Raw genomic sequence first — 12,059 nt, 5'->3', positions numbered from 1 at the left:
CTTGGTGAAGAATACAGGTAAAACTCAAAAAATTAGTATATTGTGCAGATGTTCATTTATTTCAGTAATGCAACTTAAAAGATGAAATGTGATATATGAGAGAGATTCATTACATGCAATTACATGCAAGGCAAATTAATTCAAGCCATGATTTGTCGTAATTGTGATGATTAGTACAGCTCATGAAAACTCCAAATCCACCATCTTCCATGCCAAGCCATATTGAGGCAGTAATTGCTACAAAAGTACATATACATGCTTATATTTGTCAGAGGTCAATATTGTTCTTTGTGCAATCCTTGTTTTGTTGATTGCATGTAATATTCTAATTCTCCATAATGGGTGCAGCCATAGTTCCCTCTAAGCTGAGCAGTGAGCAATCATTCACTTAAAAATCATCATCAACTCAGAGTTTTCCAAACCTGCCCAGAAGCCGAGAGAGAAAGAGTGAGAGAGAAGGAGAGAGAGAGGAAGAGAGGAAGAGAGAGAAACAGATAGAAAAAAGAGAGGAAGGAAAAGAGAAAGAAAAAGAATGGGAGTAAGGAAGAGAGAAAGAAAATCAAAATCTGGTTTGAAACTAGCTCAACTATTTAAGTGGCATTTTGATATTGATAGAGTTGCCCTATTATGAGCTCACTGTTATAGACACACAGTACAGTATTTTATTTTGAAATTCTCTGAGGCAAAACAGGGTGGGGTTTTTGTTTGTTTGTTTGTTTGTTTTTTGTTTGTTTGTTTGTTTGTTTATTTATTTATTATTTTTGTGCCACCCAGTCCCGAAGGGACTGCCGCTCAGACACTATACTTTTCCGCCCACCCCCAAAAAAAAAAAATTAGAGGGAACACTGGTAATGGTATGAATGCATAAATGAGTAGTACCAACAGGGCATATGTGGAAAAATAGGGAGTATAGAAGAAACATCATTCTTTCTTGTGTGTAAGTTTCATTGTGTTCAATAAATAATAGTTGAACAAAAAAATGTGGTGCATTACTTTCTGGACATCCCTCTTATTTGCATTGTCATGTGGTGAGCATGGCTATACAGTAATACCCCGGTTATTGCGTCCCCGACCATTGCGAACAGGGTAATTTGCAATTTTTCAACCCGGAAGTCAAAACACCATCTGCGCATGTGTGCCCTTTTTTTCTATGGGCATGCATGCGTAGATGGCGCCCGGCAGATCAGCTGCTGGGCGGCTTCCCTGGGTCTTCCCCCTCTTGCTGGCGGGAGGGCGAGCAGCGGGCATCAGCAAGGAGTTTCCCCACCGCCCACGCAAACTCCTCGCTGCCGCCCGCCCTTCGCCCGCCCACGCCGTTCATTCTCGCCGCTTTCGAGCTGAGTGCTGAAGCGAATTCGCTCCAGGACTCAGCTCGAAAGCGGCGACAGCCAGCGCGGAGAAGCCGTTCGCTGGCGCTGGCTGTCGGCGCTTTTGAGCTGAGTCCCGGAGCGAATTCGCTTCAGCACTCAGCTCGAAAGCGGCGACAGCCAGCGCGGAGAAGCCGTTCGCTGGCGCTGGCTGTCGGCGCTTTTGAGCTGAGTCCCGGAGCGAATTCGCTCCGGGACTCAGCTCGAAAGCGGCGAAAGCCAGCGCGGAGAAGCCATTCGCTGGCGCTGGCTGTCGGCGCTTTTGAGCTGAGTCCCGGAGCGAATTCGCTCCAGGACTCAGCTCAAAAGCGCCGACAGCCAGCGCCAGCGAACGGCTTCTCCGCGCTGGCTGTCGCAGCGAATGGCTTGTCCGCCGCCTGCCTGCCCGCTAGCGAGGAGCCGAAGATTGGGGGTGGCGCGGCTGTTTTAAAATGTCGCCGCCGGCATGGGGGGCTTGCCAGCACCCCCCGGACCCCCAACCCGGGTTTGGGGGGCTGCTAGGAAGCCCCCCATGCCGGCGGCGACATTTTAAAACAGCCGCACCGCCCCCAATCTTTGGCTCCTCGCTAGCGCTGCGGGAGTAAAAACACCATCTGCACATGCGCAGATGGTGTTTTTACTTCCGCAGCGCTACTTCGCGAAAACCCGCTCGTTGCGGGGAGTCCTGGAACGGAACCCTCGCAACGAGCGGGGGATCACTGTATACCAAAGGCACACAGAATGCTGTTACATTCCCACTGAAATGGACCTATTAATCTGCTCACGTGTGCTTGCTTTGGAACATATTAAGTGGCCAGGAGATGGGGCAAGTAATAGGTAATAGCAGTACTATTTTCATGGATCATATATTAATAATATTATCATGATAGATGTTGTATTAAGCAAAGAGTATGAAAAATGAGCTCAATAAATATATTTCCATTATTTCTGTATTATTTCTTTTGTATATATGATTGACCTTTCACTCTCCCATTTTCTACTTAATGTTCCAAAAGTTCATAACAATGCAATAGTGTCTACTGAGACATAATATGAAGATATTTTTTCAAACAAAGCACTGTTGCAAATAATATTATTGATTACACATTAAATATAGTCATTGTCCCTTCTTCTCCATGTCACAAGGGCATTCCAGCAGTCACTGAAAAACTGTATTCCTAGATTAAGATGTTACATTACATTAATCTCTGCTCAGAAATACAGAACTACATTTGGGGGAGGGGAGGGATTTGTTTTTGAACTAATATTTCCTTGTCTTAATTTCAGAGATTGTTCATTGTTTTAACTGTAGGTAACATTAATGGGTGGCTAACCCAACTCCTCATCTGAATGATAAAATAAGAGCAACTGTTCAATATCTACAATGGTCATGTGTTACAGTGAGTTGGTTATAATCAAAACATTGATTTTATTCTTTTTTCCTAACATAATATTAATCTCTACTGCTTGCAACTGCAAAGTTAGTAGTCCTCTTCCAATTGTTCACAAGTATTATCAGTCTGGGGACTTAATCATTGCTGCAATTATTTATCAGGTCTTCTTTCTTTCAAATGAGATCACATTTGAAAGCTTTCCCTCTCGTGAAGTACTTGATCAGTATCTGTAAGTATCTTCCCACTGCTGCTTCTCCTCCTAGTTCTTTTCCTTTAGTATTTTTCTGCTGAACCATATCATTTGCTAGTTACTCAGTAATCAACTTCCAGTGACCATTCTTAGTTACAAAACTCTCAGAAATATCTCCTGTTTTAATGTAGAAGTTCATAATGAAACAAATTGATTTGAGTCATAAATTATATGATTTTTTCTTCAGGAGACTTCCTTTGTTCAATAAAGTCCTCTGTTGAAAGTAAAAAAAAGCCCCAGATGTTGTACATGCCCTCAGGTTAATCTTGATTTTTTTTGTTTGTTTCTCCTATTTCAAAGCAGGAATTACCCAGCTTTGACAAAAAATTTTCACATCTTTTAAGTATAATGTGGAAAAATTAAACTGACTTCCCACTGTTAAAAATCACAGACAAAATATAGATAGAATTGAAATTACTTTGACATCTAAGTTGATCCTGTAAGAGATATAATAAAATGAATTTGACAATTCGCTAGATGAAGAATATAAAATACAGAAGAAAGCAGGCTAGAAACACTTTCTCTGTATAATGATTCCTTAAGCACTAGATCCACAACATAAAAAGTATCAACTGTCTGAATTTGAAGCAGCAATATTTGATGTCATTTCTAACTCTCACCGAAGGTTCCTCACTCAAAATTATCAACATGCTTTGGCTTTGGCATTTGCTGCAAAGGAGATCAATGAACATTCTGAGATTTTACCCAATGTTAGCGTTGGTTTCCACATCGCTACCAATTATCTTGAGGAATATACAACTTATCTTTTAGCTATGGAATTTATATCCACAAAAGATAAATTTATCCCCAATTACAAATGTAATGACCAGAGCAATACGGTAGCTTTCATTGGAGGACCCCAGACCAAAACCTGTCTCAACATGGCAACCAGTCTTTGCAACTACAAATTTCCCCAGGTGAGAAGAAATGTGGAGCAAGATGGAAAGTTCATGAGCTAGTTGTTATTTTTGGATGTTAAGTCCTCATAATAACTCCTATGAGAAAGATTCCAGGGGCAATAAATATTTGTCATATAATGATAAGAATATAATCAAGGACCAGTCACTTCTTTGTTTCATGACCAGAATTAAATATCCATAACCCTTACTGTGCATTTTATGAAGCCTCTTTCAAAGCCAAGTATTGTATTAAGTAAAAGAAAATATACTGTACATTCCTTCTTTAATTTTAAATATTCCTTTAAAAGTCTGTTTCCTTTCTTCCTATGTTCACCTATATTTCCCTAATTAGATTACATATGGATCAGCTCCTTTGATGAATAATGACCAAGCAGGAATTTTTGTCAAATGGATGTTCCCTGATGAGATCCATCAACTGAAAGGAGTGCTATACTTACTATTGCATTTTGGATGGACATGGGTTGGGTTGATTTCTCTGTTTGAAGAAGATAGGGAGAGGTTTGTTCAAAAGAGTCTTGCCATGTTTTCAGAGAAAGGAATCTGCTTTGACTTTATAGAATGTCTACCCCAAATGATGTATGGTAGTGAAGCTGCTGAAATGGTGGAGAAGGCAGATAAAATATATAAAGTGATCATGTGGAGTACAGTCATTGCAGTGATCTTTAATGCTGAAATTACAAGCATAGTGACATTAAGGATGATGCTGTCTGTTTTAGATTCTGATGACATTCCAAAGGAGAGAAAATCCAAAGTTTGGATCATGACAGCTCAAATGGAATTCACCTCTATTCTAATGCAAAGACCAGTACCCATTGATTTTCTCCATGGTGCAATTTCTTTTGCAGTTCACTCAAAGAAGCTAACAGGATTCCAACAATTTACGCAGAAGAAAAACCCAAATTTTGAAAAAGACGATGGATTTATTAGGGATTTTTGGAAAGATGCATTTGAATGTTCATTCTCCAGTGATATTCCAGATGAAAATGCTGAAGGGATCTGCACTGGAGAAGAGAAGCTGGAGACTCTTCCTAATTCTATCTTTGAGACCACCATGGGTGGACATAGTTACAGCATCTACAATGCAGTCTACACTGTGGCGCATGCCCTGAAGGCCTTGCATGACTCCAAACTCCAATGGAGTCAAAAAATGGATGAAAGGAGATGGAAGTATTTTCTTCAATCGCCATACCAGGTAATTCTTAATCCAATTTAGGAATCATGTAAAATTATGTAAATAAATGTTTGCTTATAGTTTCCCCCTATTTTCCTTTAAAAACTGTCTTTATTTATATTTTGTAATTCTTAAATGTTCACTTCCCCCCTCTTTCCCTTTACAGGTAATTTTGAATGTACATGGTATTCTCTTATGCAAAAATTTATAACTATTAAAAGCCTATTTTTCCCCCCAAATGTTATATGAATAATCTAAACTACAAAGGCCATGTATTAAAAGTTGGATGTAATTTGAAATTCAACTTAAGCTATCAAAAAAGTCTGGGAATAACACTAATATATGAACTTTATTTTATTTATGAAATGCTATGTAAATTATATTTACAATTCCTTTTCAAGGAATTGAGTTCATATTTATATATGTGTTTCTTTTTTCAATTTAGCTCCATCATTTTTTACAGCAAGTCTCTTTTAACAACAGTGCTGGAGAACAAGTTTCTTTTGGCCCCAGTGGAGAATTTGAAACTGGGTTTGATGTTTTCAATTGGGTCACATTTCCAAACAAGTCCTTTCTGAAAGTCCAAATTGGAAAGATTGACCCCCTGGCTCCCCCAGAAAAGATCCTTACCATTTCTTCCAAGGAAGCTGCTTGGCCTCTCATATTTAACCAGGTGTGTCCAATTTTTCACATTTTACCAAATCATGTATTCATTGAACCCCAGAAGTAAACAATTAAATCACAATCACAATCAAACTTGGATTTAATAGCCACATTTTTGTTTACAATATTTCCCTGAAGGAAATATTTTATATTTTATTTGTTTGAGTGCTAATATATCATTTTTGTGAAGCAATATTTCTATGCATTGAGTCCTTGCTCTGACATATAATGGACAATTGAGTAGGATATCTGAAGTAATCAGGTGTCTATGACTACATTAGAAAAAGAAGAACAATTAAGCAATTTCTCCAACCCAACAAGTTTATGAAGTGTGCATTTCAACTCAAAACTTCAGCATGCTGGTTGGGGAAATAACAGATTAATTTTGCAGGTATTCTAATCCAGTTCCCCCTACTCAGGAAACCTTACACTATTTCAGACAAATAGTTGTGCAATCTCTTCTTCAAAGTCTCCCCATGTTCGAGGACCCAGAATTTCTGGAGGCGGGCTGTTTCACTGATTAATTGTTCTTTCATGATATTTCTCCTTAGGTCTAGGTTGGTCCTCTCCTTGATTAAATTCCATCCATTATTTCTTACCCTGCCTTCAGGTAATTTGGAGAATAGGTTAATACTCTCTTCTTAGTGGTGGCCCTCAGATATTGGAAGACTGCTATCATGTCACCCCTAGTTTTTCTTTTCATTGAACTAGACACACCCAATTTCTGCAACTATTCTTTATATATATATATTTAGCTACCAATCCCCTAATCATTTTTGTTGCTCTTCTCTGCACATTTCTATATTCTCTGTATCTTTTTATATTGTGGCAACCAAAACTGGATGCAATACTCCAAGTCTGGTTTTACTCAAATTTTATAAAGTGACATTAACACTTCACATGATCTTGTTTCTGTCCCTTTGTTAATGCAGCCTAGGACTATGTTGACTTTTTTTGGCAGCTGCAGCCTTCAGGGAGTTGATCATCATAATCTTTTGGTTACTGAAGTTTGAGAATTGAATTAAAGGATGGTTTTGGTGTATTTAAAGCAAAATAAAATGGGGAAATGAGACACTAAGGTTTAATGAATATGTGAAAAGTTAGAGTAACCTGATGAATTGAACACTTCCAACCTATAATGTGAAAGAATTCTGATTTTCTTTACGAACAGACTTTGCCTCTTTCCATCTGTAATGAAAAATGTCCTTATGGCTACAGCAAAGTAAAAATAGAAGGAAAATTATCCTGCTGCTATGATTGTAGACAGTGTCCAGAAGGGAAGATAGCTGACCAAATGGGTAAGCAAAGGAATATACTGAATATATCAATAACTTAATAAATATAATTGGGTTGAATTTTCAATCAGTATTATGGTGACTAAAAACCTTGAGCTGTCTGACAGTTGGTAAAGTTGAGTAATGAAACATAATTTAATCCCTATAATTGGGGTTCAATTTTTATCAGTATTATGGTGACTAAAAATATTGAAAAGTCTGGTAGGTTTTATGAGAATGCAATGAAAAAATGTGAACTACTTGTTTTTAATTGAAAGGGATATTTAAAGTACATATAGATTCTTAGTCATTCGAAGTGCCTTTTGTCTCAAGGTTGCTTTTTCAAAAGATAACTGGATTTTCTTTCTTTTTTCCTTGAAGATGTTTTACTTATCATCTAAGAAGCTTCTTCAATTTTGATTGATAGGCTTCACACAGAATTGAAGAAGTTTCTTGGATGAGAAGCAAAATGCCTTCAAGCAAGAATAAGGAAAGTCCAGTTGCTTTTTGAAACAACTATTTGGGGAAATATTTAATGGTACTATAACTTTATCAGGTTTGGGTTATTATTCTTATTGTATGTAGACATTTGGCAGGTAACCAATACATGTTGGTAAACAATCCAGAAATCTTTTTATTATATTTTTGGACTGTAAGACCATTTTCCATCAAATTCAATTCATGCAGCATTTTTTTCCTGCTATTTCAACTCTTTTTCTGTCCTATTCAACCTGGAGAGTAAAAGTGTCATATAAAAGCTTTGAAGAAACTATATAATTAAAGAATATTGATACTGAACAATGAATTATATAATGAATTTTATTTTAACCTCTTTTGAGAAAAATAATGCAAACTCGTTGGATCTTATTAAATTAAATGGTTCTATGAAAAAGTTTTATTTCTTCTTTTCCCCCAGATTTAGATGACTGTTTCCCGTGTCCAGAGGATCAACATCCAAACAAAGGTCGAGATAGTTGCCTTCCAAAAACTGTAACTTTTTTGACTTTCCAAGAGCCATTGGGTATTTCTTTGGTAACAATTGCAGTTTCTTTTTCTGTGGTCTCAGCTATGGTGCTGGGAATCTTCATAAAACACCAGGACACTCCCATTGTCAAAGCCAACAACAGGAACCTCACCTACATTCTTCTCATTGCTCTCCTGCTTTCCTTCCTTTGCACTTTGCTCTTCATTGGGCAACCTGACCAAACAAAATGTCTCTTGCGACAAAGTACTTTTGGCATCACTTTCTCGATTGCCCTTTCTTGTATTTTGGGTAAAACAAGCATAGTAGTCCTTGCTTTCATGGCCACAAAGCCAGGCTCCAAAATGAGGAAATGGGTGGGGAGAAGGATGGCCAATTCAATCGTCCTATCTGTCTTCATGGTTCAGTTCACCATCTGTGTGGTGTGGTTGGCAATTTCTCCCCCGTTTCCAGATTCAGATATGCACTCCATAGATGAAGAAATTGTCTTAGAATGTAATGAAGGTTCAACCACAATGTTTTATACTGTCCTTGGCTTTATGGGGCTTTTGACTGCTGTCACCTTCACGGTGGCCTTCTTGGCAAGGAATTTACCTGACAGCTTCAATGAAGCCAAATTCATCACCTTCAGCATGTTGGTCTTTTGCAGTGTCTGGGTGTCATTTGTTCCCACCTACTTGAGCACCAAGGGGAAATATGTGGTTGCTGTAGAGATCTTCTCCATTTTGGCCTCAGCAGCTGGATTACTGGGTTGCATCTTCTCCCCCAAGTGCTATATCATTATTCTGAGACCTGATTTGAATAGGAAGGAGCAACTAATAAAAAAATAAAACTCATATTTATACCAGATCCTTTGAATGAAGCTTGATTCTTTACTTTCATGTAATAGGGCTTTTTTTTGTTGTTCTGTTTTTGCAGTTTAGGTTAAATGCATTCTTCCCTCATATCACCACACCAAAGTGACACAAGGGAGTAGCTTGATATATGTAGGAACACAGATATTTAAGTGGTAGTGAGTGATAATGCAGCATGTTTTTAAAAGTATTATTGTTAAATTATTCTGATTTTAAAGTTAATTGTATTGATTATATTACATGCTGGTCCCTCCATATATTATTCCTAGGAAAGTATCTTCAATTCCTGCATTGGATGAATAGAGCACATTTTTTCTCCTTTTGTCCTGGCCACTTTTTACAGAGGCATAATTGAGAGTGTTTTAACAAACTGTGTCAATTTTTGTTTGGTGGAAGCAGTACCTTAGAAAGTCCATACAGAAAGTGTAAGGACTTTAATGCAATTGTAGATGCAGAACTGGATTATAAAAGTATTAAAATAAGCAAAAAAAACACAAAACCCTACAAAAACACTTCCAAGGACATTTTTCAAAATGGCAGAAAAAACAGATATTCAAAAGGTATAGAGATAGATATAGACTAAAAAAAGCCAATATTCATATACATACATACATACATACATACATACATACATACATACATACATACATACATACACACAGAGAGAGACACAGACACACACAGACACACAGAAACACAGACACGCAGGCACACACACATGCACACACACATACACACACATACACACATATATATGTATCACGTGTTTATACCAGGGTGATCCGACAGAATATAGAATAGAATAGAATAGAATTTTATTGGCCAAGTGTGATTGGACACACAAGGAATTTGTCTTGGTGCATATGCTCTCAAAGTACATAAAATAAAATATACATTTGTCAAGAATCATGTGATACAACACTTAATGATTGTCATAGGGGTCAAATAAGCAATGAAGAAGCAATATTAATAAAAAATATTAATAAAAATCTTAGGATATACGCAACAAGTTACAGTCATACAGTCAACATGGGAGGAAATGGGTGATAGGAATGATGAGAAAAACTAGTAGAATAGAAGTGCAGATTTAGTAGAAAGTCTGACAGTTTTGAGGGAATTATTTGTTTAGTAGAGTGATGGCGTTCGGGAAAAAACTGTTCTTGTGTCTAGTTGTCTTGGTGTGCAGTACATATATATATATATATTGTGTGTGTTTGTTTGTGTGTGTGTGTGTGTGTGTGTGTGTGTGTATGTATATGTATGTATGTATGTATATATATGTCAAGAATATATATGATATGGATATCACCAGATAATAATCAAATGTGCAAGAAATAGAAATAGAAAGAAGCATTTGGGCAGACATCAATCCAGTAACAGTTAAGTGGAAAGGACAAAAGAGAAAATTTATCTGGATGCTGAATCAGTCAATATTAAATGACAGGAATTTATTCAAACCATGGAAAAAGAATTTGATTTCTTTTTTAAATGGAAGAGGAAAAAAGAGACTTCACTGCAAAATTTATGGGATACTGCTAAGGTGTATATCAAGGGACTAGTCGTAACATATTGGAAAGAAAAATTAATAATAAACAAAGCCATAAAATACTAAAAGAAGAATTCAAAAGAATAGAATTAGAATTACACAAAGAAACACAATTTTTTTTGAAAAAAATCAAATGGGATTAATAAAGCATAAACTGAATTTATAAGAAAAATTGATATAAAAAATTAAAAGTGCTAAATAGTGATGGGCGAACCCAACAAAGTTTGGGTTCGGCAGATTCGGGTGAACTTTTTAAAAAATTCGGGTGACATCACAGAACCCCGAACCCGAACCAAACTCCAAATTTTAAAAAAAATAGAGCCGCGGAAGATAGCGCAGCCCTGTGCTTGCCCACACAAATTAAATTTGCAGGAGGATGGACGCAGAGTAGCAGGAGGAGGCAACAGCAGCCACCCGCCAGATTTTACCCAGCAATCCAATATGCCACAGGCATCACCTTTTTCACAGTAATCCTGTGTGATGGAAGGCCATGCGCTCTGTGGCGCGATCGGTCTGTGGCCGCTGTGACCAGTAGTAACAGCTTCAGGCTTCAGCTTACACAGAAAAAGGAAAGGCAGAGAAAGAAGGTGTCCCTGCAGTTGACCCAAAATTACATTTAGAGAGAGCACTAGTGGCTTTGTCTTGCATAGGAAAAGGAAAGGCAGAGAAAGAAGGTGGTCCTGCGGTTCACCCAAATGTACATTACAGGTTCTCAGAACAAATCTGTGCAAAAAATAGGTTTATTGAACACAAACTTTAGTCAAACACAAACTATACCCAAACTTTCACCATAAAAATATAACTGACTATATACATACATAACATGATGAATTTTACAAAAGTCTGTAAGGGTGGTGTTGGTAGTGGTGGTAGCGAACGCTCTAACCATTCACTCAGGTGGTGGCACAGCAATGTCCTCTGTGATCCACGACTTGTTCATTTTTAGAAATGTCACTATGTCAAAGTTGACTGTGGATAGGTGGATACTTCTGTCAGTGATGACCCCTCCTGCAGTGCTGAACACACGCTCTGACAGGACGCTTGCCGCAGTGCAGGCCAGCACTTCCAGGGCATAGAGGGCAAGCTCTGGCCACGTGTTCAATTTTCCTACCAAAAAATTGAAGTTGGTGGAGGCATCGCTATGAACCATCATGCGTGTGGACAGGTATTCGTCCACCATGCGGGTCACGTGATGCCTTCTGCTATAGGGCATCACATCCGAGGGTGGTGCATCTGTGTGGAGGTCGAATAAGGTATCATGCATATTTGCAACATCTTCCCCAAAGAGAGGGTCCGCAACCTGGGCATCCTCCTCGATCCACAGCTCACATTAGAGAAACATCTTTCAGCTGTGGCGAGGGGGGCGTTTGCCCAGGTTCGCCTGGTGCACCAGTTGCGGCCCTATCTGGACCGGGACTCACTGCTCACAGTCACTCATGCCCTCATCACCTCGAGGCTCGACTACTGTAATGCTCTCTACATGGGGCTACCTTTGAAAAGTGTTCGGAAACTTCAGATCGTGCAGAATGCAGCTGCGAGAGCAATCATGGGCTTCCCAAGGCATCCCCATGTTACTCCAACACTCCGTAGTCTGCATTGGTTGCCGATCAGTTTCCGGTCACAATTCAAAGTGTTGGTTATGACCTATAAAGCCCTTCA

The 12,059-nt window shown here is 38.4% G+C and overlaps 1 protein-coding gene across 1 annotated transcript; it reads left to right on the top strand.

Moving 5' to 3' along the window:
• The first annotated feature begins 2,916 nt into the window (after positions 1 to 2,916).
• Positions 2,917 to 8,830, top strand: LOC139153604 (vomeronasal type-2 receptor 26-like). Its single transcript, XM_070727749.1, has 6 exons — positions 2,917 to 2,969; positions 3,616 to 3,907; positions 4,242 to 5,102; positions 5,527 to 5,754; positions 6,916 to 7,042; positions 7,935 to 8,830. The coding sequence occupies exons 2-6, from the start codon at positions 3,764 to 3,766 to the stop codon at positions 8,828 to 8,830; spliced, it is 2,256 nt and encodes a 751-aa protein (XP_070583850.1). The 5' UTR covers positions 2,917 to 2,969; positions 3,616 to 3,763.
• The last annotated feature ends 3,229 nt before the right edge of the window (positions 8,831 to 12,059 follow it).

Source organism: Erythrolamprus reginae, chromosome Z (genome assembly GCF_031021105.1).
Source record: "Erythrolamprus reginae isolate rEryReg1 chromosome Z, rEryReg1.hap1, whole genome shotgun sequence".
Lineage (NCBI taxonomy): Eukaryota > Metazoa > Chordata > Lepidosauria > Squamata > Dipsadidae > Erythrolamprus > Erythrolamprus reginae.
The sequence above is the reverse complement of the archived record's forward strand: the minus strand, read 5'-3'. Positions and strand labels throughout refer to the sequence as shown.

Coding starts and splice junctions, on each gene's coding strand:
- LOC139153604 (XM_070727749.1), top strand. CDS start 3,764: ATGGAATTTATATCCACAAAAGATAAATTTATCCCCAATTACAAATGT. Junction 3,908..4,241: donor GCAACTACAAATTTCCCCAG/GTGAGAAGAAAT, acceptor TTCCCTAATTAG/ATTACATATGGATCAGCTCC. Junction 5,755..6,915: donor GGCCTCTCATATTTAACCAG/GTGTGTCCAATT, acceptor CTTTACGAACAG/ACTTTGCCTCTTTCCATCTG.